This window comes from Pleurodeles waltl, chromosome 2_2, assembly GCF_031143425.1.
Source record: "Pleurodeles waltl isolate 20211129_DDA chromosome 2_2, aPleWal1.hap1.20221129, whole genome shotgun sequence".
NCBI classification, from domain to species: Eukaryota; Metazoa; Chordata; class Amphibia; order Caudata; family Salamandridae; genus Pleurodeles; species Pleurodeles waltl.
Window position 1 is genome coordinate 1118738917 of NC_090439.1, and position 27377 is coordinate 1118766293.

General features: G+C 48.3%; 1 protein-coding gene across 1 annotated transcript in view; it reads left to right on the forward strand.

Moving 5' to 3' along the window:
* Positions 1 to 27164, forward strand: part of LRRC24 (leucine rich repeat containing 24) — a 132922-nt gene extending 105758 nt beyond the window's left edge. Inside the window, exons 2-5 of the mRNA XM_069220917.1 lie at positions 195 to 372; positions 16778 to 17056; positions 21710 to 21878; positions 24880 to 27164. Coding sequence (XP_069077018.1) covers positions 205 to 372; positions 16778 to 17056; positions 21710 to 21878; positions 24880 to 25892 — 1629 coding nt within the window. The 5' untranslated portion in view covers positions 195 to 204 and the 3' untranslated portion in view covers positions 25893 to 27164. The remainder of the gene's footprint in view (positions 1 to 194; positions 373 to 16777; positions 17057 to 21709; positions 21879 to 24879) is intronic.
* Positions 27165 to 27377: the final 213 nt, after the last annotated feature.

Here is a 27377-nt window from a genome sequence, read left to right on the forward strand (position 1 = left end):
GTAACTCTCAAGCCAGTATTGCTACGTGGGCCTAATTATGGAGATGTGACTGTACTGTGAGTTTAAGGATTAATGTATGTGTGAGCAAGAAAAGACTTTTGTCCCTGTGAAAGGCACTTGTTTGTTGTGACTGCATCTTGAGTTTACAGCATGCAGCTAACATCTTCCTGTCTATATCTCCATCTCTCCACCAGGGTATCTAAGATGGCTTCCATGGACCTCCTGACTATTGTTGCCACCTTGCTCCTCCCCAGCCTCCTGATGCTAAGGACCCATGGCTGTCCAGACGAGTGCCGGTGTTACAGCATGACTGTTGAGTGTGGCTCCAAAGGCCTGAAGGAGATCCCTTCCAACATCCACCCCTCCACTCAGGTGAGTGCACCACAGGTGTCAGCGCCACCTGGTCACACCGTTGGGCTAACTGAGGCTGTCGTGGGGTTGTCATTTTACTTCGGGGAGACCCTGAACCCAACTGAATCACTTTAAATTGGGGTAGATGAGAACTTGTATCTCATTGATTCTTTGCATTAATATCCCAGACTAGACCAGGGGGCCGCCTCCCCTCTCACCTCTAAGCTCTCAAGTGCTTTCCTTGGGATATGTTAAATTCTGCCATTGTCTCAGTTGCTACCAGTGTGCCGTTCCTGCCCTGCAGTGACCACTGTCGGGGAAAGAAATATCTTGTCATTCTGAGCTTGCTAGTTTTTAATTTCTGTATTGTATAGTTTTATCCATTCTAAGGTAGATTTTTACAATGTGGTCTTGTCTTTATTTGTATTTTTTGGTTGCGCTGAACACGCCAGTCTCTCTGCTTTTTCTCTGCGTGCTCTCAGATTTTTCCCAAAGGCTTATTGTCTCATTATTTTTAGGTCTCCGCTAGAGAGCACATCCGCTGCCTTGAAGCGATGTGCTGTGTTTAATCTGTGGGCTTCAGCCCACCCATTGGTTTCCCATTTGCTCGCTCTATAGTCCGTCTCCTTTCCTTTGTCCTCATTTATCCATGCCATGCATGCGTTATATGTCGTCTTGGGTTTAGCCTTCCCCGAGATCTGGGTAAAGAACTTGTGTCCATCCGCTGCTCCCGTTTTAGGAGCTATTTTTTGTGTGTTTCAGCACTCCGTACGAGTGCTCATGTTTTCACTTGCTCTGTACTGCTCAATCCCTCCCACCTGCCCCATTCAAACCTAACCACATCCCCTCACATCCGAACGCTAAACAGTGAGCTCCTTTCTGGAAGCATCTTGATTTCACGAGCACATGTTAATTACATTTTTTTCAACTTTTTATATAGTGCGAACGCGACCCACGGTATTGGGGCGCTTTACATGCGCACAAGTTACCTTACACAAGGACAAGTTCATTATTTTTTGTAGGCACAGGAAGAATAAGTGATTTGCTCAAAATCACAGGATGTTGAGCTGACGCTGAGACTCAAACCCGGTTCCCCGGTTCCAAAGTCAGCAGCTCTGGCCATTTAGCCAGACCCTCTCCCATCACATTGGTAGCAGTCTGGATGTTTCAGCAGGGCCCACTTGCAATATTTACACTGAGCTTTTGTCACACAAAGAAAGCAAAAGAAATGTTATTTTCTCTTCTGCCTTGTAAGATGTGTGAGGATATTTCACTGGCACCGGTACACTGAGGGCATTATGTAAGCAGCTGAAATCGCAGATTAACTGCTTGTGTTCCTGCCCTGCTTCTTCGGTGTTAGTCGTGCAGTCAACTGCTGCACACCGAGGATGGGCGGGCTGGCTGAGGCCACTACTGGTAAATGTCCGGCTGAGTCATCACATCAGGCAGGGACAGGCTGAGATTCTTCTGGGCAGAAATAAAGAGAGCTGAGACGCCTGGGCCGCTTCCGTCTCCGACACCCTTACAATGTTAGCTGTGGTGACATCATGGGGGGGGGGCGTGGCCTGCTGCACAGTTTGTGTGTACTGAACACCTCACTTTCTAGTTGCCATACCATGAACAGTTGCAATATGGACCTGGAACTGAGAGCCAGACATGCTTCCGCGCCCCTGGATTTCTGTCAGGGTGGTTCCCCTTCCCCCCAAAATCGTGGTAGCATTGGCTGGGCCATGCTTGAAAGGGCATCAGCAGCTGTATGTTTCCGCTTCCCGATTATGGCTCTTCTCCTGCACAGCGAGAATACCAACACTCTCAGCAGGAGGCTGACTCGATGCAAGCCAGCCTGCACCCCTTACGTTGTGTGCCTGAGTCTTCGGGTGACTGAGGTGCCCCACGACACGTTACAGCAGCTCATATGGTTGTGATTCTGCATTGCATTCTGGTACTTGTAGTGACCCCCACAAGAGCCAGAATATAAATCAGACGACCATGATTGAATGATCTCCTAAGAACAACATAAGGTTTCTGGGTGCCTCTACCTGGCTGCCTTCATTCCTCACTCCAGCTCCCCCTCACCTGTCCAGTGCTCTGGGAGAACATCTTGCCAGTAGCAAGCTTCTTTCAACACAAGCTGCTTTTTCTGGTGCACCTTGCACGACTAGTTGCACAGCTCAGACACCAACAGTACGTCTTCTTCGCTTCAGTTTTATGAGCATCCCATCTTCTTATGTCAGTTCCTGGTGATACAGTGGCACACAGGTCACTTACGCAGAGCACTCCATGCCTGTTGATCATCGGGTTCAGCCCTAAACTACAACACACAAATAAATGCATTCTGGGAGTCATAGTCTTTGTGTGCTTCATCGAATGAAAAATTATGTCCTGTCAACTTGCAATAATTCAACAATCATTAAAAAGGTGCTGTGGCTGCCGAACTTAGCGGTACTCACTCCAAACATCTCAACAGGATAAAAGGTTGAGTTCCACTAATGTATGGGGGAACACACATCGCCGCAGCAGTTACACAACCCACTGAGTTACTATGCAAGAAATGCTCTTCTTCTTAAAAAAAACACAATTTGAACACATCTGAAGTTTGATTTCATGAGTCCCTCCAACACAACTCCCACATTTCCCGGTCCGAAGGATGAAAGGCTGAGCTTACATTTAGCAAATGACACTGCTTTTCAACATGGCTAAAAAACATTAACATTGACATTTCCAGTAGCTCTCAGATTGCCGCGACCTATTGGCTTTGCCAATGCTTGTTAGTTTTGCTGGCCGAGTTTTCACCTGCCGCAGATATCCTTCTCCACGCGGTGGTGGGAGTTCTTCGCCATGGCAGTAGGATTTTCTTCCTCAAAGTGGCTATGTTGGCTGTGAGAGGAGTGACTTTTTGAATGAAACATCTGGCTTAAGTTCTGCTGGTGCCTGTGTGGGAAGTACTGGCACCTGTATGGGCACTCAAAAAGTACCCCCCTCTACATGGGGCGGTTCATTGTGAGTCCCAAGATATCTTGTCTCCCTGGAATGCAGTGATGCTTCTTAGCATATAAGGGGCACAACACTCTTCTTTCTTTAAGACTGCCGCACTTTACGCTGTGGCTTTTCACTGGGCTAACTCCACCAAACATGGTGGCAGATCTGACCACTACATGGGGTGGCGAAACCACCACGGTTTGTGGTGGAGTCAACAAGCCCTGCAGACCCAACGTCAGAAATGCAGGACTCTCTCTGGGATAGCAGGTGCATTTCGAAGGGTCCAGGTAACCTAAAAGGTTGTGATCTCCTACTAATGCCTACATGTCTGATACTTACATGGACAGAGCTTAATTTCTGCAGGTGGGTGCAGGTGGCAGAAATCAGAAGTCATTTTTTCAAACCAAGAGCTTTTTTATCATCAGACCTAGACCCAGAGCTGGAGAGAGAAAACAAGCATTTTCAATGCAACGGGTCTCGTATTTGTTCGAGTTAGAGCTATTAGCGTTGTAAAGCAAAAAAAAAACGCAGCGCGATCGCGCAATGTAAAATGCAGCGCGATCGCGCTGCGTGGAAAATAAACAAATAAAGTAGTCCGAACTCCAGGCTGAAAACATTGAACCTCGTATGTTTTTGGTACTTTAGCGGTGCTGTGTAGGTGGGCTAAACACCGGAAAAGGCATGACGTATGCATGCCTTTCACAAATGAAAGCAAGCGGTTTTTAAAAGGCAAGCCCAGGAACCAATGTAAGTGACTGACGTGGCATGGATGTGGTTTCAAGCCCTAAGAGAGATTACAGAATGGACGGAGCACTTTGTGCTCGCCCATAAAAAGGAAGAGAGAAGGGAGGGAGCAAAGGCTAGGAAAACTGTGACAAGGGGGAAAAGGAGAGATGAAAGGTCTTGCTATAGTGAAATAAAAAACAAGTGCAGAGCGGTGGCTGAAAGAGGCCAGAGGTGGAATCAAGACCAAGGCTGCCCTAGCCTTAGATGACATGGGCATTCAGCGCACTGGCTGGGGGCCTCTTAGAAAATCTTTGGCACTTATTATTGTAATTTTCATTGTTGCTGTTATGATTGTTGTTTTTTTTATTGTTATTATTCTTTTTGTTTTACAAATTAAGCCTTTTATATGAGCGGTGTTCCTCCGTGTCTTTTGCAGAGACCGAAAATCCTCCAAGCTACATTTGTACTCATACTTTAACCATCGATTTTGAAGCAGTTTACTTAGCCATATACAGTCGTATTTTAAAATCTTGTTGTACGCTTTCCCTGTTTATGGTAACGAAGAGCAGGATATGGGGAAAAGCAGGCGAGTGTCATTGGTGAAACCCCAGTGTCCTGAATCAAAGTCAGGACCGCGTGGTTCCCCGTGCAGATGTGCTGTTGAGGAGCCTCGTGCGTGGCGCGTGCTGGGTGGCAGCGAGATTAAACATGGCCGGTGAATGCGTTTTTAGGGGCGAGCGCAAAGCGCTCCGTCCCTGATGTAATCTTTCTTTAGGCTTCTAACCACGCCCATGTCACTTCAGTCACTTTCATTGGTTCGGGGCTTGCCTTTTAAAATCCGCTTGTTTTCATTCGTGAAAGGCATGCATACGTCATGCCTTTTGCGGTGTTTAGCCCTCCTGAAGCGCACCGACCAACTACTGGAAACATACGAGGCTTCATGTTTTCCGTATGGTTTCTGGACTACTTTTTCTCTTTATTTCGCAGAGCGATCACGATGTGTTTCACACAGCGCGATCGCGCTCGTTTTCTTTTTTCCATCTAATGTGGCAAGAAAAGTCTGGTTAGGAGTTTACAACGCTAGTAGCTCTAACTCGATCAAATTTGAGACCCGTTGCATTGTAAATGCTTGTTTTCTGTACGCAGGCGGTGCAAGTACCACCCTGGGATGGGGAAGGAGTGTGCAAATCTTCACATACCATTTTTTGCATGCTTGACAAACGTAATGTAATTCTCAACGTGTGACAGGTGGGACGGGCCTCTGGATGGCTACTGAGTTTAATTACTACTGAGTACTTTAGTGGAATCACTAAAAGCCACGTAAACAGCGTTTCATTTTGAGCAGCACCTAATTGTCAACTCCGGCACATATAACAGTCTGCTACCTGGTGGTGGTGTTTGTGGAAGTCAGAAACGTGCACACAATAGTTTATGAATTCAATATATATTAAGAATGACTAATACCTGCTGCCCCAGCAAATCATATGGCTTTGTGGAGGGGCATAGCCTGAATTGTTGCATTTGCAGGAGTTTGATGGTTAGTAGTTAGTTGTGCTCTTACTATCACTGGCACAGCTGACAGGGCAATGTGTGCTGCAAGTTGCAGCGGACTCTTGACGAAGGCCCCGGCACTAATTTGTTTACAAATTAAGCACTGTATGTAAAGGATGCTTTCCTCGGGCGCATACTTGAGAACGTTGAATATAATTTTGCTGTGTGAGATGGGCTGTGTCTTGAAGGGGGTGGAGTCTGGAGTTTGTGGAGGTGGGTGTTTGAGCCCATCACCGCCTGCGCAAGGGCGGAGCTTAGACCTCACTACTACCCCAGCCGGCCCTCCCACATAGACAAAGGATTGTGAGGCTGCTGTCGGGGTGCAGGAAAGGTTGTAAAACCAAACCACTGATGGATGCCGTCTGCCTGTAGCCTCCACCTCTGCTGGGGTGCCCAGCTCACTTTGCACCACCACGTGATTACTGCTCTTCAGTGGGCGATGGTGTCCCGAGAGCTGATATTGTGTGACGCGTGTGGCAATGTGCGTGGTGGCATGTCTGTGAGCCCTAGAATTGTATCTGGTATGGGAGTGATGAGTGCATTGCCAAAGAAAAGGTAAAATAAACCAAGGCCCCGGTCAGCTGATTTATTTTATTTTCTTTTATTTTAATTCAATTGTGATTATGTTTTTTTATAGTCTGAAGCAGTGGTTCACAACCTTTTGACTTATGTGAACCCCCATTTTATCATTACTGGAACCCGGGCACCCCCAATGAATCATTATTGGAGTCTGGAGACCCTCCACTAAGTCATTACTGAAAGCTGGGGACCTAATCTGTTAATATTTAATTATCTAAGCAGTCGTGGACCACCTGGGGAGGCCTTGCGGACCCCCAGGGGTCCCCGGACCACAGGTTAGGAACCAGTGGTCTAAAGCTTGCCACCTGCAGAATATGTATCAAAGAACCTATTACAACAGCTATGAAGTAAGTTACATTAGTCATACATGCCAATAGACCCTATTCAGGTGGGAGACTTCTGATTTTTGAGGCAAAAACTGATTTATTTTAGCTATCTACCGCCTGAAATCACCTGCGCTTCAATAAAAATGAATGGGAAAAATGAATTCCCCAATTTTTTTTTCTTTTCAAAATCTTTCACTTTCCTGTTCTAAAATAATGGCATGTATGGATTATTCAAAGCGGTAAAGGTAAGATATGGCTCAGTTACTCAGAAGAGTTGAGTCTATTCTGAAAGATAACGGATTTGAATTTAGTGTGATGTGATCTGGGATAAGATGCCATGATTTGGGAGCTCTACACAAGAAAGCCTGAATTAAAGTCCGCAAGTTACCACCTTTAAACAGACTTCTCTAGGCAGATAAGAGCTGGTGGAAGAAAGTCTTGATTTTTCATGGCAATGTGAAAGGTAAAGGAAATAGTCGCCTCTCTCAAAAAAATACATAGTTTCTGCTTTGCAGCAGGACTTGCAGCTGTTTCCTCAAGCGTCTTCCTTTATGTTCATCAACTACTCTGATCAAGCGCTTGGAAATGCCATGACTAGCAAATAACTTCAAATAAGTGGTAATAGCTGTAACTACGTTAGTCAGAATTTTAACTACACCAAATCACTCCTCTGACTGACCAGCTCTTCCTATTTTGGATGGAGGCTCCTTGTTTTGGGCCAAACATTTCCATAAGATCTCAATCACTGCCCTGTCTTGGAATTCCCAATGGGACAGTGAGATCTTCCCACTTTCTAAATCCTATCTGTCTTGGAAGGTTTCAGATGTTGACTGTTGGCACACAACCAGCCACAGTCTCCAATGGTCTGTGCACCTAGGAAAGTCCTTCATGTCAGATGTCAAGGTGTGACTGTGGAGGGTGTCTCCTTAGCCTGACACCTTAAGGGACACTACAGCGGTTAAGAAGTGGAGTCCCCTTCAGTGACTAAATTTGATAACTTGTTGGAATGATCCGGAGCAGCTGGGCTTTTGCCGGTGGACACATATTCAAGGACAAGAAAGCAGACCTTGAAAATCATTTACTGCATTGACACGGTTCTTCAATATAAGAATTGAAACGCCTGAGCCACCAAATACTGACATCGAGTTTACTTTTCACAATGACCACAAGGATGCAAATCTCCTTTGAAATTCTTGATATTTTAAAATTTGTCTCCTGCATCTTAATTGTGGAAATCCCAAGAAAAATTGAATCTCTAGAAGTGTCAACATTAGGAGGATAAAGTTAAAGGATACCCTCCCTTCGAATACCCGACTCTACCCTGCAGTCATTCCCTCTGTGGGTTGGGATGGGTGAACACTGGTGGGCTGAGGTCCTACTCTGCTGCAGCAGCCGCACACAGATCATGTTCTCGCAACATAAAACATGGTTGTGAGATTCAGGAATATTGTTCTGGGGAAGGGCCCCACCAAATTGGTAAACTAGTATCTTGCTCAGTAAAAACACAGCTTAAATAAGAAAACGTGGACTTAACGCCTGGAAGCAATGGCAAAAAACATGCATTTCTCAGGGGGAAATTCTGGTGATTAGAATTTAAGTAGAAAGCAACTAATAAAATTGGCAAACCAACTTAGTAGAATGGAGATGAATGTTACAACAAACAATAGAAAATGGTGTAACATTGGTTTAAGGGAACTGAAGATATGAATGTTTAAAGTAACAAAGTGTCAAGAAGACACAAAGCACTATAGGTGTGGTTGACCGGGATTTAGGAGTAACTTCAGATTTACAACGACTGAGCGGAGGAGTCAGTTGCGCCTAATAGATTGCACCAACTAACGGTTTAACCATGGGGCTTGAGAGTTTGGCGAACAGGATACTCCCTTACAAGCGTGGAAGATATCCCGTCCCTTGTATCACAAGTGCATTATAGTCTATGACTCTTGCGATAAGGCAGACAAGATAACTGCCATATTTGTGATGGGTGTTTCCCGACGACCACACTCCAAATGAGACCCTTAGAGGGTGATTCTGATATTGGCGGGCGGCGGAGGCGCCCGCCAAGCGGGAACCGCCAGAAGACCGTACCGCGATCGAAAGACCGCAGCGGTCATTCTGGGTTTCCCACTGGGCTGGCGGGCGACCGCCAAAAGGCCGCCCGCCAGCCCAGTGGGAAACAGCCTTCCCACGAGGACGCCGGCTCAGAATTGAGCCGGCGGAGTGGGAAGGTGCGACGGGTGCAGTGGCACCCGTCGCGTATTTCAGTGTCTGCATAGCAGACACTGAAATACTTTGTGGGGCCCTCTTACGGGGGCCCCTGCAGTGCCCATGCCATTGGCATGGGCACTGCAGGGGCCCCCAGGGGCCCCGTGGCACCCCCTACCGCCATCCTGTTCCTGGCGGGAGACCCGCCAGGAACAGGATGGCGGTAGGGGGTGTCAGAATCCCCATGGCGGCGGAGCGCGCTCCGCCGCCATGGAGGATTCTCAAGGGCAGCGGAAAGTCGCGGTACACCGCTGACTTTCCGTTTCTGGCCGCGGCTGAACCGCCGCGGTCAGAATGCCCAGCGGTGCACCGCCAGCCTGTTGGCGGTGCTACCGCCAACCTCCGCCATGGCGGTAATTACCGCCAGGGTCAGAATGACCCCCTTAGTCTTTTATGTGGAGCACAACTCCTCCTGCTAGTGAAGTCATCTCAGTGACTCTTGGCTTTCATGGTCTACTGCAGCCTAGAGGTTTGGCTAATAGCTCTAAGCTGGACTGTCTTGAAAACTGAATATGTCAAAGTACTCACCTTGCTGGGACCACTCTTGAGTGCTACCTTCATGTTAAGTACACTATTCGATGAGCAGGGCTCCTTGAGGCCAGGCACTTTGAGAGGTCTTCAAGCAGGATTCCGTCCACAGGTAAAAAGTTCAGAGCAGGACAGACCATTTTTCTTGCCTTTTTTAAGTCTCCCCATGACTGTCTCAACACATTATTTTGCTTCTGCAGAGGTCAAAAAATGACCCATTGCTGAACATGCAACGCCAATTCAAGGAAAAGTCAGTAACTCATTGCACTCTTTGTTGCAATCAATCGTATAAGCATTCAAGCAATCTCCTTTTTACGGGCGAGCACGAAGCGCTCAGTCCCATTCTGTAATCTCTCTTTGGGCTTCAAACCACGCCCACGTCACGTCAGTCACTTTCATTGGTTCCTGGGCTTGCCTTTTAAACTCCGCTTGCTTCCATTTGTGAAAGGCATTCATACGTCATGCCTTTTCCGGTGTTTAGCCCACCTACGCAGCACCGGTAAAGTACCGAAAACATACGAGGCTCGATGTTTTCAGCCTGGAGTCCGGACTACTTTATCTGTTTATTTTCCACGCAGCGCGATCGCGCTGCATTTTACAAAGCGCGATCGCGCTGCGTTTTTTTTGCTTTACAACGCTAATAGCTTTAACTGAAACAAATACGAGACCCGTTGCATTGAAAATACTTGTTTTAATTCTTTTGACTGAAGTAGGTATTATTTTCTAATTTATTTGTCAGGACTCTAGTGCATCCCTGAGAGTAAAATGGCAACCTCTAAAATTGTCTCTTGACATTGATATGACTTGAACCCAAGATGGCTGCCAAACATCTCACAAGATTACCATAGCAACAAAAAATCTTCTTTACTTTTCCTCAGAGCAGAAGCTGAATATAGGTGGTTGCGTCTTCAATAGAGATGCTCAGTAATTCCTATCGAGGTACTCTGAAAAATACACATCGCTTTTCCATAGCATGCATTTCAAAATCTTACTTTACTAATGGATGCCTTTGCATTAAAATGTTTGGAAGGCAGCGTCTCCAACCCTAATGCAATATTCTTTTCTGGTGCCGGAGCTTATTCATATCAGCACAAGAATGGAGTAAGCCATCCAGCAACATGTGCGTCCCCGGCGTCTAGTGCCCTTTATGAATGCACAACACCACTCTCGCAACACCGGTGTGGCCGAAAGACCTACTGCTGTGTCGGCTCCACCAGTAAGATGCTAAGATAATTCGCGCACCTCGATCTTTTCAGAAGCCTGCCGCTTCAAAGCCAGGTTGACGCTTTTTAATTGAAAAGGTTATCTTTTCTCGTGGCATTTCTTCATCCCACAAGAAGGAAAAGTATGAAAGAATGAAAACAAGCATTGGCAAAGCCCAAAAGCAAATAACATTGGTTTGACTGGTGCTTCCACGTAATGGCAAAATAAAGGCAGGCCTATTGGCTTCGACAATGTCTTGTTTACTCTGAAATGAAGCTCCTTCTCGCATTACTCCATCCTATTCATTTCCAACCCACAATATTTACAGCCACTGTCATCTCACCATTGCTAAAAGAAAAAAAAGAAAAAAGAATGCGCACCCAACGGGTCCTCAAATACCACTCACCCTGTTGCTGAATTATTTGCTTCCTTAAAGGCCTTCAGAGGTCGTAGCCCATCAGTTGCCCACCTCGGTGTGAGCTGTGGGATGCCCCATTGTTCAACATTTACAGTAGGCCATTTATTCCTCTCACTAGATCTTTTCGATGTACACTCATCTCTCATGCAGATGATACAAACTGATCTTCAGGTTGGACCATTATACCTCTGAATCCGCAGCAAGCCTGACACTGTGCTTACCAGGGGTCCAGTTTTAAATGCTGTTTAATTTCCACATACTGAAAACCACTAAAACAGATTTTGTGCCTAAAGGACTGAGCCAGGTGCTTTCCTACTAAGGTTAAATATCCGAGCAGTCCATCTTGATACCCAGCTGTTCATAGAACATCCCATTAAGGCTGTCTGGTCTGCTTGTGTTTTTTCCAGCCAGGAGTGATAAAGATGCTCTGCCTTACATCAGCCCTGCACGTGCAGGTGGTCTCTGCATGTCTCCTTTCTAGCATTGATTATTGTAGCACGCTTTATTGAGGGCTCCCTGAAGCCTCTTTGAAACACTTGCAGACAATTCAAAACTTACAGCAGCTTGTCATATCAAGTGACAAAGGCTCCTGGGAATCAAACAATTGTTGTCACATCTCTTTGTCGGATGCACAGAACTTCAGTAGCACCGAGAAGTCTCCGCCTGCCTTGTGCTTTATCTGCTGGTACCCAAGTGGAGGCCTTCCCTCAAACCCATCGAGACGTGCGAGAGACCAGCTCGCTCCCAGCTGTAAACATACACCAGAGACTTTGCTGGAAGTTATAGCGGCTGGAGTTTATTACACAACACAATATCATCCCATATTTCATAACACATCGCACAAGTGGTCATACATCTGCCCCATCTTGTTCAGACATTTCCTTTCTACTTATTTGTCAGTCCCATCTTTCTTCTTGGTCAGCTGTTCATCCGTTGAGTTGCACAGCCTCCTATGTATCATGACCCGCTGGGGGTTCTGCGCATGCCGGCATCTAGCCTTCCCTTGCAGCCAAGGCTTTTTGGGCGTCCCTTGGCTTTGCCCGAGCTGCAAGTGCTTTGCCCGCCCGCCGCTGCCCCTTTAGTCAGTCATTGTTACTCTCCTCGTGCCCTGCCGTTAGGCATCCCAAGGGCACTGACAGAGTGTCTGTTCCTCTTGACTTACTGTGCTTTTATGGGCTCTCCCCCCCCCTCAGCCCTCCCTAAATCCACCCCCCTCACCAGTTGCGGCTTTGACGCTTGCCCTCAGGTATGGGTGGTGTAGAGTCGGCTGGACTCATTCTAGTGTTTCCATCAGCCACTCTGCTGAAGGCTGGCTTCCACACTCACCCCGCAACCATCCCTCACAGGCATCACCAGTCAGGTGACCCTGCTAATAAAAAGAGGCACTATAGAACCCTCACTATGTGTCTGTGTCATCTTCATTGGTAGCATGGAGGCCCTAGGGCCCCCAACACTACAGGTGGGTGGTGTTGCAGTCGAGTCCAGTTCTGTGTGCAAAGGTAGCCACTGCCCCCTCTTAACCTGCTCCGCGGCGCTGCGGTTGGCCGATTTCAAAAGATGCCAGCCAATCCCGGCAGCGCCTGTTCCTGGACTTTTCTTCCCGCCTGGCCGGCCCCCGCCCCTCGGGAGCCGTCTGGTCGCGGGTCCCTACCGGGTCCGGCTCCGCACTCCGAGCCCGCGCCCTAACTCATCTAATGATCGCAATACCTCTTGTTAAGAAGGGTTTGAGACTGCTTTATCCGTCTTAGGTCCTCCGCTTTCGGACAATTTAACTCTTGGTATTAAACATATTACTCCTGATTTGTCCTTCAGGAAGGCATCAAGTCATTTTTATTCTGCTAATTGGCTAGTCAGGTTTGAAGTTAATACTTTGTCAACCTTCTGGTTTTCATAGCGCCAAGATGCCTTTAGGGGTGAAGGTAGAACTCCAGTCCATTCCTTTGCCGCTCCCCTATAATTCATCACAGACCTGAAAACGTCCCTGTGGGTATATAAGCACTTCGCCTCCTCACATCATAGTCCCATGATGGAATATAGAGTCGCGGGCTATGTGTCTCAGTAAATTACATGCTTGCCACTGACATCTGCTGTAATGTCAGGGCCACAAGTTTGAATTCCTTTGCTTTTGCGGACGCTAACATTGGAGTGCCATTAACTGGACGGTAGAAACATCTCTTATTTATTGCACTTAGAAGTTGCAGAACTGTGGTATACTTTGTTATATATAGCGCTTTATATGTGTTTACCAGTACTCTTTGCACATGCTATCAAAGGTCTGAGTGTTTTTCCTGCCTCCTCCCCCACCCCCGTCCCAAAACCAACAATTTCGCAGTGCCCGGTCTTATGTTAAAGCACTTATTCAAATTAATTTAAAAAAAGTTATCAAGTCTGCCCACCCCAATAAAATTGCATCCTGTATTGTAAACCAAGAAGCAACCGGACCTGCAGTGTCTCGAGTCCAGCCCTAGAAGACTCTCTTGCAGTGCACTGCATTGAAAGAAGAAACAACGGGAGGGTCCCGATGGCGCGGTTTCCTACTTCTCTCCGTCGTCATTGCTGTGTGCAGTCCTCAGCACTGAGGCCGTCGGGCCGGTGTGTACCATCTGGACGGCAACACGCTGTGTTTCACCAAGCGTGAGTCGATTTAATTGAAGGCGATGTGGCCAGTCTGCCACCTAGTGATGGGATTTGGAGTCGCAGCTGATACAATAAATCAAACAACATCAACTGTGAGATTCAAACACATCTATCTGTATCTCGAGATAATATTTCTTATATCTCACAATCGTCATTTAGTCCAGTGAAATTCGGTAGTGGTGTGATATTGGCTTGTTATTCCATGACGTGCAGAGTAAGAGGCGTAGCTTAAAAAACAAAAATTTCTTTATCTACTCTGTTGGGCTTCCACGTGCGGGTAACTGCATATACAATAATTCGCACTCTTAAATGGAAAAACAAATGCTATCTAACCTAATCTGTGAGAACTGCAATGATAGGCAAGGTCAATTGATGTATGCAGCCATTTCCCTCGTCTGTGTAAACTGATTATTACTGATTTGAGTTCTGGTTGGTGCACTGGGGGTTAGTGGCAAGTTTATTTATAGTGCCACCAAATCTTTGTGAACGTTAAAAAAAAGTGTTGGGGAGTAGGCGATCACCGAAAAGTCTTAAACTTGAAGAAAAGGAAATATTCTTTCTTTACACTCTCCTTTAAGTTAAGTTATCTGTTTCCTTTGTGGAAAACAGTCTCTGTTTATTTTTTTGTAAAAGCTTACTTTATTTAAATATGATCAGACATGGCGGTATGCTCACCGCAGTAGACAATCATTCCTGTGATGCCATCTGGATGGAGTTACATATTGCGACTTGGCTCATTAATATTCATGAGGCAGGTCTGATAACGACCCATCATGAAAGGTGATTTTTGTGAACTGACCTAGTACATAGGTTGGTTTGGAAAATCTCAGTGGATCCGCAAATAGTCGGTGCACCACTTGCACCGACCTTTTGAGACTCCAGCGTTAGTGCACCTGGGTCATTATTAAAGTTAGTAGCAGTATTGTCAGCATTAGTAGTGTTTATGATAAAACATAAAAATCTTTAATACGTGTTAAAGGGCTCATGTTGTTTTGGTAGATTCGTGACAACACGGCGTGCCTTTAATATATGCTGTCACTACTCTGATGTCATAATTTATTACAGTGGAGTTTGTGACGTCCCACTGCCAGAGCCAGCAGCCGCCTTGAGCAGAAAATGAATTACTGAAAGTAATGAAATGGTTCACTCCCTTTTAGATCCTTTTCCGATGCACTTTTCTTTTCTGGGTTTTGTCTTTCTGTTAACATGTTTGACACCAGGATTAATATAAAAACCACAGCAACCATTTGCATGTACTGGTACTACTGAGTGTAAAACACAAAACTAGCATTGAAAGTGACTTTTTAAAAAGCTTATTACACACGTTTGCAATAAACCACAGGCTTCATGGTGGAGTGATTATTTTCACTGTATACATTCAGCTTCCTCCTGAGCATTGAAGAATGCTGCATACCTAGAGTCGATTACATTAAAGAGATATTGGTGTCCCATGAATAGATGCTTGTCTGTTCCACAGGCTGCCACCCATGCAAATGATGGTTCGACCCCCGCTACAGACTGCCGTGCTGCAGACCTAGAGTGAGCTATAGTGCAGAGGCACTGGGGTACCTTAAATGTATGCTCGTCCCGCTGCACAAGCGGTCACCCATGTGAATTAGCACTAGACCCTCAGTACCATCCGGGATGCTGCATACCTGGAGTGGAGTAAATTTAAGAGGTACTGGGGTACCTGAAATATATGCTTCTTCCTCTCCACAGTTGTCGCCCATGGGATCCAGGGCACCGGTACACTCTGGCGCAACTTTCTGCTTTATAGTTCTGCCCCCCCCTCCCCCCCCTCCCCTTACCCCCCAGCGCCTTCTCTTCTTCCAGTGACCGCACCCCCTCCCCAGCCTGCGGTACCCGGACCTCTGATCTGCCACCGCCCCCAAAACTTGTGCATAAGTTCTGAGTGCCCCCCATGCCTACACCCAGCGAGTGCCCAGGGACCCCGCTGTGAACGCAGCTCGACTCTTTCGAAACCAGTTGAATGATACGTCCACCGTAAATGAAATATTGTGCCGTAAAAGTGGCCTTTACTGTTGAAGTCAGGCTCTGTGAACAACTTTTAAAAAATACATTTTTTTAATCAATAACTAACATAAAACTGCCTCATTTAATCCACCATCACCCAGTTTAGGAGCAAGGGGGGATAAAACTAAAATGTTTTATGCTTCCAGGTTTAAGCAACTTGTGCAAAACAACTTCATGACAATGACTAAAAAACGTGTAGTGCCTAGAACAGAGCGCCTCGAGCGTCATGTCAGCACGAACAGTGTCACATGTCTACTAGACAGACGGCAGACAGGAGCCCCTCCAGCTGCCTGTTTCCAAATTTGAACCCATGCTTCCCCCATGGCACGGCCTGCCCGCCTGCCTCCGCCTCAGTTGCAGTATCTGGGGCGCCAAGATGCGAGATCGACGGAGTCATCCGGCGAATGACGTCACAACAGATCACAAAACCCAAGCAGGCATCAAAGCAGGCGCCTTCTAGAAGAGGCCCCCCCGACCTGTTGTAGTTCCCGATAGCCCCCCATCTATCTGTGAGTAGCCCCCGGGTGCAGCTAGAGAAGTGATATGGACACCAGCATTCAGAGGGTGTATTTAGGGCAAACGTTTGTGTTTTCAGCTGAAGGTTGGAGAAAAGTGACTTCATTTCCAAAATATATTTAACGCTGATATCTGAGTGGTAAATCATGTACCATTTAGGATGCTTGTAACTAACAGTATTACTTTCATGCCTGTGGTGGCGCAGCTGTGGGTGTTACCCATGCAGAACCCTTCCAAATTGGCACAGCCTCTATTTTCCATTACTGCTGGCAACCCTGTCTGATGCACTGAGGGGACCACAGTTGCCAGTCCTGCACATGGTGGCCACCAATGCCATCTTGCTTGGCGTGGTCACTGTTACAGCACTGATAATGTTAGTAGCTCAGTACTGAACATAAGTATAAAAAAAGGATGGAGACTCCTGTTCCAGGATAACTGTTGTTAGTGATTGGTTGTGATTCAGGACTGCGAGATGAGAACAGTTTGTATCTTTACAATGTATGGGCCCTATCCAGCACTTTATAAATAACTGCGTGGTAATGTATGGAGGCGGCTGACGGGGCGTATTTTTTCTGCAGGTTTGTACGTCTCTTTACAGATGATGTCTGCATGATATTTGACAGCCTCGATTCATTTGCACTTGTGTTTCCTCTTGCTTCTCCAGACTGTGTTTCTGCAGGACAACAGCATCAATCAAGTGCAGATGCAGCACCTCTCCCAGCTCTCCAGGCTGCAGTACTTGTACATCCAGAACAACAGCATCTCTGCCCTGGAGCCGGGGGCCTTCCAGAGCCAACAGCACCTGATAGAGCTGGCCCTCAATGGCAACTGCATCCCCCTCCTCAACAACAGCATGTTCAAGGGCCTGGAGAACCTCCGGGTGCTCTACCTGGCGAGCAACCACATCACACGACTCCTGGACTACACTTTCTACGACCTCCAGGTAAACCCACCAGGACCATCTCTCAGATCCCTCGCCGCCTGCTCTGCTCTCTCCCCTCTGCCTGGTCTCCTTCATCAGTTCGGCCAGTGCTTTTCTGCCTATTCTCCTCCCCATCTCAGTCTGCTCTTCTAACTCCTTCTCATGATGTTCATCTCAGTCTGATCTCCTAGTTCAATCTCATCAGTTCCTCTCAGTCTGATCTCCTAGCTCCATCTCATCAGTTCATCTCTGATCTCCTAGTTCTATCTCATTAGTTCCTCTCAGTCTGATCTCCTAGCTCTATCTCATTAGTTCCTCTCAGTCTGCTCTCCTAGCTCCATCTCATGATGTTCATCTCAGTCTGATCTCCCAGCTCCACCCTATCAATTCATCTCAGTCTGATCTCCTAGTTCCATCTCATCAGGGACAGGATTACACCTCAAAACCCACCTGTGTCCTTCAATGCCCCCGCTCACTGTGGCCCGTTGCCACACTTTCTATCTAGTTATTTCTGTGTCTGAGACCCTGCTCCTGCTTGCTTCTGCACCCCGCCCCTCTCAATTTCCATGGCTTAGTCTCCCCTTTGTCAGTAGACCTACAATGAGGGCTGTATATTGATATGAGGCACAGAGCTTTACTTGATTTTTCCCATTTGGACTGCTCTTCCCTTTACCCCATGTGAACTGGTGCTCCTTCGAGCACCCTGAAATTGCTCTGCCCATCTGCTCTCCTCCCTTTTCATAAAGTCTCCTGTTTCCATCAGTTCACTTTCACAGAACTAATGTTTACATTACATGTATTGATTCCTCTCCTTGTGCATGAATCCTCCCTGTTCACCAACTCTCCTCCATGTATGTCCATCTCCTTCCTCCATCCTCATGCGCATCCACCTGAAGTCTCCCAGCTTTGTGGAGCCTGACCCATCCTGACCACATCCCCCAGCCTCATACGCATCCATCTGATGACTCCCACCTCTGTGGAGCCTGACCCATCCTGACCACATCCTCCAGCCTCATGCGCATCCATCTGATGTCTCCCAGCTCTGTGGAGCCTGACTCATCCTGACCACATCCTCCCTGCCTCATGCGCATCCATCTGATGTCTCCCTGCTCTGTGGAGCCTGACCCATCCTGACCACATCCTCCAGCCTCATGTGAATCCATCTGATTTCTCCCAGTTCAGTGGAGCCTGACCCATATTGACCACATCCTCCTGGCCTCATGCGCATCCATCTGATGTCTCCCAGCCCTGTGGAGCCTAGATCCATCCTGACCACATCCTCCTAGCCTCATGCGGATCCATCTGATGTCTCCCAGCTCTGTGGAGCCTGACCCATCCTGACACATCCTCCCAGCCTCATGCGCATCCATCTGATGTCTCCCAGCCCTGTGGAGCCTGACCCATCCTGACCACATCCTCCCAGCCTCATGTGCATCCATCTGATGTCTCCCAGCTCTGTGGTGCCTAGACCCATCCTGACCACATCCTCCCAGCTTCATGTGCATCAATCTGATGACTCCCAGCTCTGTGGAGCTTGACTCATCCTGACCACATCCTCCCAGCCTCATGCGCATCCATCTGATGTCTCCCAGCTCTGTGGAGCCTGACCCACCCTGACCACATCCTCCTAGCCTCATGCGGATCCATCTGATGTCTCCCAGCTCTGTGGAGCCTGACCCATCCTGACCACATCCTCGTGCCTCATGCGCATCCATCTGATGTCTTCCAGGTCTGTGGAGCCTGACCCATCCTGACCACATCCTCCCAGCCTCATGCACATCCATCTGATGTCTCCCAGCTCTGTGGAGCCTGACCCATCCTGACCACATCCTCCCAGCCTCATGCGCATCCATCTGATGTCTCCCAGCTCTGTGGAGCCTAGACCCATCCTGACCACATCCTCCAGCCTCATGCGCATCCATCTGATGTCTCCCAGCTCTGTGGAGCCTAGACCCATGCTGACCACATCCTCTCAGCCTCATGCGCATCCATCTGATGTCTCCCATCTCTGTGGAGCCTGACCCATCCTGAACACATCCTCCCAGCCTTATGCGCATCCATCTGATGTCTCCCAGCTCTGTGGTGCCTAGACCCATCCTGACCACATCCTCCCGGCTTCATGTGCATCCATTTGATGACTCCCAGCTCTGTGGTGCCTAGACCCATCCTGACCACATCCTCCCGGCTTCATGTGCATCCATCTGATGACTCCCATCTCTGTGGAGCTTGACTCATCCTGACCACATCCTCCCAGCCTCATGCTCATCCATCTGATGTCTCCCAGCTCTGTGGTGCCTAGACCCATCCTGACCACATCCTCCCGGCTTCATGTGCATCCATCTGATGACTCCCAGCTCTGTGGTGCCTAGACCCATCCTGACCACATCCTCCCGGCTTCATGTGCATCCATCTGATGACTCCCAGCTCTGTGGAGCCTGACCCATCCTGAACACATCCTCCCAGCCTCATGCGCATCCATCTGATGTCTCCCAGCTCTGTGGTGCCTAGACCCATCCTGACCACATCCTCCCGGCTTCATGTGCATCCATTTGATGACTCCCAGCTCTGTGGTGCCTAGACCCATCCTGACCACATCCTCCCGGCTTCATGTGCATCCATCTGATGACTCCCATCTCTGTGGAGCTTGACTCATCCTGACCACATCCTCCCAGCCTCATGCGCATCCATCTGATGTCTCCCAGCTCTGTGGTGCCTAGACCCATCCTGACCACATCCTCCCGGCTTCATGTGCATCCATCTGATGACTCCCAGCTCTGTGGTGCCTAGACCCATCCTGACCACATCCTCCCGGCTTCATGTGCATCCATCTGATGACTCCCATCTCTGTGGAGCTTGACTCATCCTGACCACATCCTCCCAGCCTCATGCGCATCCATCTGATGTCTCCCAGCTCTGTGGTGCCTAGACCCATCCTGACCACATCCTCCCGGCCTCATGCGCATCCATCTGATGTCTCCCAGCTCTGTGGAGCCTGACCCATCCTGAACACATCCTCCCAGCCTCATGCGCATCCATCTGATGTCTCCCAGCTCTGTGGTGCCTAGACCCATCCTGACCACATCCTCCCGGCTTCATGTGCATCCATCTGATGACTCCCAGCTCTGTGGTGCCTAGACCCATCCTGACCACATCCTCCCGGCTTCATGTGCATCCATCTGATGACTCCCAGCTCTGTGGAGCTTGACTCATCCTGACCACATCCTCCCAGCCTCATGCGCATCCATCTGATGTCTCCCAGCTCTGTGGAGCCTAGACCCATGCTGAACACATCCTCCCGGCTTCATGTGCATCCATCTGATGACTCCCAGCTCTGTGGTGCCTAGACCCATCCTGACCACATCCTCCCGGCTTCATGTGCATCCATCTGATGACTCCCAGCTCTGTGGAGCTTGACTCATCCTGACCACATCCTCCCAGCCTCATGCGCATCCATCTGATGTCTCCCAGCTCTGTGGAGCCTAGACCCATGCTGACCACATCCTCTCAGCCTCATGCGCATCCATCTGATGTCTCCCAGCTCTGTGGAGCCTGACCCATCCTGAACACATCCTCCCAGCCTCATGCGCATCCATCTGATGTCTCCCAGCTCTGTGGTGCCTAGACCCATCTTGACCACATCCTCCCGGCTTCATGTGCATCCATCTGATGACTCCCAGCTCTGTGGTGCCTAGACCCATCCTGACCACATCCTCCCGGCTTCATGTGCATCCATCTGATGACTCCCAGCTCTGTGGAGCTTGACTCATCCTGACCACATCCTCCCAGCCTCATGCGCATCCATCTGATGGCTCCCAGCTCTGTGGAGCCTAGACCCATCCTGACCACATCCTCCAGCCTCATGCGCATCCATCTGATGTCTCCCAGCTCTGTGAAGCCTAGACCCATGCTGACCACATCCTCTCAGCCTCATGCGCATCCATCTGATGTCTCCCAGGTCTGTGGAGCCTGACCCATCCTGAACACATCCTCCCAGCCTCATGCGCATCCATCTGATGTCTCCCAGCTCTGTGGTGCCTAGACCCATCCTGACCACATCCTCCTAGCCTCATGCGCATCCATCTGATGTCTCCCAGCTCTGTGGAGCCTGACCCATCCTGACCACATCCTCCAGCCTCATGCGCATCCATCTGATGTCTCCCAGCTCTGTGAAGCCTAGACCCATGCTGACCACATCCTCTCAGCCTCATGCGCATCCATCTGATGTCTCCCAGGTCTGTGGAGCCTGACCCATCCTGAACACATCCTCCCAGCCTCATGCGCATCCATCTGATGTCTCCCAGCTCTGTGGTGCCTAGACCCATCCTGACCACATCCTCCTGGCTTCATGCGCATCCATCTGATGTCTCCCAGCTCTGTGGAGCCTGACCCATCCTGACCACATCCTCCCAGCCTCATGCGCATCCATCTGATGTCTCCCAGCTCTCTGGAGCCTGACCCATCCTGACCACATCCTCCCAGCCTCATGCGCATCCATCTGATGTCTCCCAGCTCTGTGGAGCCTGACCCATCCTGACCACATCCTCCAGCCTCATGCGCATCCATCTGATGACTCCCAGCTCTGTGGAGCCTAGACCCATGCTGACCACATCCTCCCTGTAGACCTCAGTCCTGCTTCACTGATATGTGAACATTAACCTCTCTCTCTGTTTTCAGAGGCTGCAAGAGCTGCACCTGCAGGAGAACAGCATCGAGAGCATGGAGGAGCACGCCTTGGCAGGACTGTCCTCCCTCGCTCTGCTGGACCTCAGCAAGAACAACCTGCAGACCATCAGCCGGGCGGCGCTGCGGCCTCTGATCAGCCTCCAGGTTCTGAGACTGACAGGTAACCGGCAGGCCGGAAGCAGCCTCTCCTGGTACCGGCTTCGAGGGCGGCTAATGTTGGGCTACGTTCTCTGAACATCGTTTCACCCCCATTGCTGACACTTCCAGTCTTTCTTTTTCTGTCTCTCCTTTGCCTGCTGTTTAGCATCTGAATGAGCTCCCACCTCTGAATTCTCTCTCTCTCTCTCTCTCTCTCTCTCGATTCCCTCTGCACATTGTACTGTCTTCATCTCTCACCGCCTCTTCCAAATTTGGTTTGCTTGCTCTCTCGCGCCCTCTTATGTAACTCTCTGCCCCCTTTTTTTCATAGCTATGTTCTGCTCTACTTTCTCTCTTTATCTTTACTCGCTCAGTCTTCTGTTCTCCTGATCTGATCACACTTCCTCTTTTTGGTGTCATTTCACTTATGGGTTTAAATTCTTGTGGGTTTGATTTAGCAGTTGCCCTTGCTCTCTCTTGGATTTTATCTTTCTTTTTTCACTGGGTTTGATTTCTTTTCTGGCTGGCTTCTATTACTTCCCTTGGTTTTAAACTCCTTTCTCTCATCCTCTATTATTCTTTCTCAGTTTCTCTCTTCACTCTTCCTCTGTATCTGAAACTTTTCTGCCTCGCTCTTTTCTGGGTGTGATCCTGTCTTACTTCTCTCCTGGTTTTAATCGCCTTCCCTTTTCTCTTGGTTTCACTTTCTGCCTCTCCTGCTCTGTTTCTCTAGATTTGATCCTCGTTACTCTTGTCTGTTTTTGTCTTAATCTGGTTGTTGATACTCTATTTGATCATTAGTTATTTTTGTGGGTGCATGGTGCCACTAGATTCCTATACCCCAAGAAATACCTTAACTCTCCTATTGGTGGGTGGACCAGGGACAGCGGTAAACCTCAGTTTCATGAAGCAACGTGTCCCAAGGTAAGATGCAAACTTGCATATCAAAATACAGTCAAATAATTAAGGGCAGACTCAATAAGTGAATTATAGGGTATAATTAGAAATTTATAAAGATTTATTATGACATTTTAAAAGCTGTAATGCACAAATTGTGAATTGCAGATGCACAACACCTTTGCCATGAAGGCTGTCAGTAAAGGACAACACAAAATGATAGGCACAATCTAAAATATTATAGGTGTGAAATAAGCAGCAAAATCAGTAAAAAATTGGATAGCATTCCCTAGTATCATGGAATAGACTTGTGGCTCACCTCCAAAATTAAGGGCTTATATAGGAAATCTTCTCTTAGAACATAATAGAAAATGCAAATTCTTCATGGTACGAGCAAAAGAAATACCTTCTCAACAAACCAGAACATTGAATTAAAGAGTGTAGTACAGCCTTACCACCTACGCCGTATCCCACTACATGAATGTCATTCAGCCCCCACTATGTTAATGTCATCCAGAGATGTCAGAACAAGCTAGTTACAAAACAACCGTGAACCATTGTGAGTGAACACAATACTGCGAGCAGGCAGAGGAAACCTTGAGAAATCTAGCATTACTCAGCCCATGCTGGAGAGTCTTCCTCAAGAACGCCAGTCGGAAATAAACATAACTTGCTTGACTGTGTGCAGCAGAAATAATAAACAGTGAACGAGCAGGATAAGACTTCCCTTTTGAACATGATGTTGTGCTGTAACAGGCCATATCAAAATCGTTTCAAAGGCGGTCGCATCGTATCAGCAGCAAATGTGAATTTGATTGTAGATGACTACTCTGCACATTGGTAATAATGCACAGAACCCTCTACATATGTGTCTGGGATTCTCCCCCTCCTCTCTGTCTCTTAAGGATTATCTAGCTGTCACCCACCTCACACTCCAGTTTGATCAATATAATTGATTCTTTTGCTCACTTGTCATCTTTCTTGTTTGCTCACTTTCCTTCTTTTGCTTCACAGCTGGTACCTTTGATCGCTCGCACTCTTTCACTTTTTTCCTCTCTCTCCCTTTCTCTTTCTCTCTCTCGATTCCCTCTCTGTCTGTCTCTCTCTCTCTCCTCACTCTTCATTGCCTGTCTCTTCGCCCATGATTCCCTCTCTCTTTTTCTGTCTCTCTCTTTCCTCGCTGTTGATTCCCTCTTTCTCTCATTCTTCACTCTTGATTCACTCTTTTGCTGTCTCTTTGCTCTTGATTCACTCTCTTGCACTCTCCTCGCTTTTGATGCCCTCTTTCTTCCTCTCACTTTTGATTCCCCCTCTCTCTCCCCGCTCTTGATTCCTTCTCTATTCTATCTCATTTTTCCTCTTAGCTTTTTAGTTTTTCTCTCACTTTTTCTCTTGTACTCCCTCATCTGATTTCTTCATTCACTCATTCTTTTGCTCGCTCTTTCTCTTTTTGTCTCACTTTCTTTCTCTCGCTCTCCTTCTCTTTCCACTGACCTTCCTCAATTTCCCCTCCGTCTCCCCAGTTGCCTTTTCTTTCATCTCTGATTCTTCTCTGCGGAAGATACAGATTTTTTTCCTAATTTAAGAATTGGTTGTCTGTGTTTGAGATTGTTTTTACTCTAGCTGCAACTTCTAGGTTTTAGTCTTTGTAGTTCTTGTTCACTTAGCCTTTTTATTTTCTTTCTCTTTCTCTCTCTCCTTCTTTCTTTGCTTCTTTCTTTCTTCTGGATTTGCTTTGCGGCATGGTCTCTTTGCCTCTTTTCTCTCTTCCCTTGTTTCTCCCTTTTCTCGCCTCATGTTTCTCTTTTTTCAGTCTACTCTCTTTTTTCTTTACTCTCTTCTCCTTGTTTCTTCCCCTTTCTCTCGCTCCCTCCATCTGTGTTTTTTTCCAATCCCTCACCCTTTAGGGTTTGCTCCCCCTCTCTTAAGAATTTGATTTCTCCTCTACCTGCTTATATTGCTGTTCAGACAGATCTGAACAATAAGAATATCTTAATTGTATGCAATATACATGTATCATATGATTGATTGAGCTCTCAGGTTTTGTTAACAGAAAGATTCTTAAATCTGCATCCTAATTCTTTTCCAGATTCCTCTAACATTTTGTTTTTTGCTTTTCTTCACAGAAAATCCCTGGCGGTGTGACTGTGCTCTGCATTGGCTCAGGGCCTGGATAAAGGAGGAGGGTCAGCGACTCCTTAGTTCCTTGGACCGGAAGCTCATCTGCTCCGAGCCGCCCCGTCTCTCCCATCAAAGCCTTGTAGACGTCTCTGGCAACAGTCTTATCTGCATCCCACCGGTGGTGCAGGTAGAGCCCCTCGCGATGACGGCACGCCTTGGTGATGACCTGCGCGTGTCCTGCCATGCTTCCGGGTACCCACAACCACTGGTCACTTGGAGGAAAGTCGCTCATTCCAGAGTTGGCCCACCCAGGGTTAGCATGCGGCCTTACGGTGGAGGCACCTTCGAGCTGAGCGAGAGGAGCGTTGGGGAACAGTATGACTCCGACACAGGAAGCGGGATGCTGTTCCTCAACAACATCACCATGTCCCACGCCGGCAAGTATGAGTGCGAGGCCTCAAACCCTGGTGGCACAGCCAAGGTTCTCTTTCACCTCATGGTCAATCTGTCCAACCAGCAGTCCCGTTCCTACCCGCCTCTCGACATCAGCCAGGAGCCTTTGTATGACATGGAGAGCATGGAGTTCAATTCTCTAAGTATGGCCACGCAGACCACGATCGCCATCGGGATCTCGCTTCTGGCCCTGACGGCTCTCCTCCTCATCGCAATGATCTACAGCAAGCACCACAAGAGGAAAAAGACTGAAAAGGAGGAGAACATCCTCTATGTCAATGACTACTCCGACGGGCCCACCACATTTGCCCAACTGGAAGAGTACAGGGACGAACGCGGCCACGAGATGTTTGTGATCGATAGGAACAAACCGCTCTTTGCCACCTACAAGGACTGCCAAGTGCAGGGGATCTACCCGGCACTTCCCCAGCTGATCGACCAGCTGCAGGACCAGGCCACCCAGACATTGGCAGCAGCGGGGCAGGTAGCACGTGAGGACAATGATCTCTTTGTGAACCAGGGACTTCTCTTCCAGCACCAGATGGCCTATGAGATCCACTGCTGAGGAAGAGTGGCAGGGACCGTAAAGCCAGACTGGAATCATGGGAAGGAAGGGAGGATGGCAAGAGCTTTGAAATTCAACCCACTCCCTCAGTGGATCTAGAGTTTGCAAGATTTGTAATCTGAAACGATATTGTTGTGAAACGTGGAGGCCATCCAGCTGCCTGCTCATACAAAGTGGAATGCAGTTCAGATGAAGTGGCCACTAAGACACGTCGACTGAAGAAATTCACACCCCTGCACAATCACGGGTTGGAACTGGTCCTTGGGTGGGTTGGGTGGAGTGGATATCTACAGAGATGGTGAACAGTCTCCATTACTTTTGAGTGCTCTTGCCCGCGTTTATGTCCTGTCTCACTGGAATGTTTTTAGGGAACTTTTCTGACAACCGGTACACCTACTGCACAATACTGGTGAGCAAACGCTGATGGAAAATGTGGATCAAAAAAGGCCACCAACTATGAGTGGAAAAGCAAGTCTTGTTGTATGCTGGCCCACGCGTTGAGAAGGTGCACATGGGCAGGTTGTGGTGTTTGGAGCAATTAGAAGAGGTGACTAGGGAAAAGCAGTCTGGAGGAAGGGGTAACTGAAGGGGCAACACAAGCCGTGTGTATGTGCAAAAGTAGGGTGCAAGACAGGCTGAAAGAGACAGACAATGAAATAAGGTAGATTCTGGGGTCGGGGCATTGTGCCAGAGGAACATGAAGGGTAGAAATTGGCTCCTTCCTTATCGATGGGTAGGTTGTCTCGGCATGGCGCCGGCATGCAGTAGCAAGTACTGTCCCAGCTGTGAAATCTCAGAAACATGTAGTAATTCTGGAGTATTGACAGCACAGAGGCAAAAAAGCATGGATAGTGGTCAAGTGTAAAGTGAGAAGGTCTGAACATTGGGAGGTAGAGGGCTGTGAATGGAGTGGGAGACCTGGGCACGGAGGAAAGGAGCCGCCCTGGAGAAAGAAGAGACTGGGAACAGAGGAAGAGGAGCCGGGAAGGCAGAGGAGGATATGGAGCCCGTAAGGGTACTGGTGAGTGCAGAGGTGGTCCTGCCCATGTGCACGGAGAGGGGCTGGGCAAAGAGTGGGTGGACACAAAGGAAGGCGAGTTACCCTTGGAAGGGAACAAGAGGAGGGCACTGGCACCGCCTGCCCATGGAGGGGAAGAAGGGCTGGCAGAGGGGTGAGCACAGAGGAAGAGCGGCAAGGCAAGCGAGAAACCAGGACAAGGAGAGCGAGTGAGAATGAGCAGCGAGAAAGCAGCGCTGAGTCCTGAAGAGGTTCCCCAGAACTCGCGTGCGCACAAACCCTACGTCAGGTCGGCGTCTGCTGTGATCCAGGCCTCGGGTTCTAAGTCATTCTTAGGTGCCAGTGGGGGAGCAGAAGGGGTTTAAGGAAAACCAGGGGGGTTTCTGGAGAAGCATCAAATATTGATTAACCAGAAATTGTTACTGCTCAATAAAAACCCGTTTTATATTCGTTGGTCTCCTGGACTA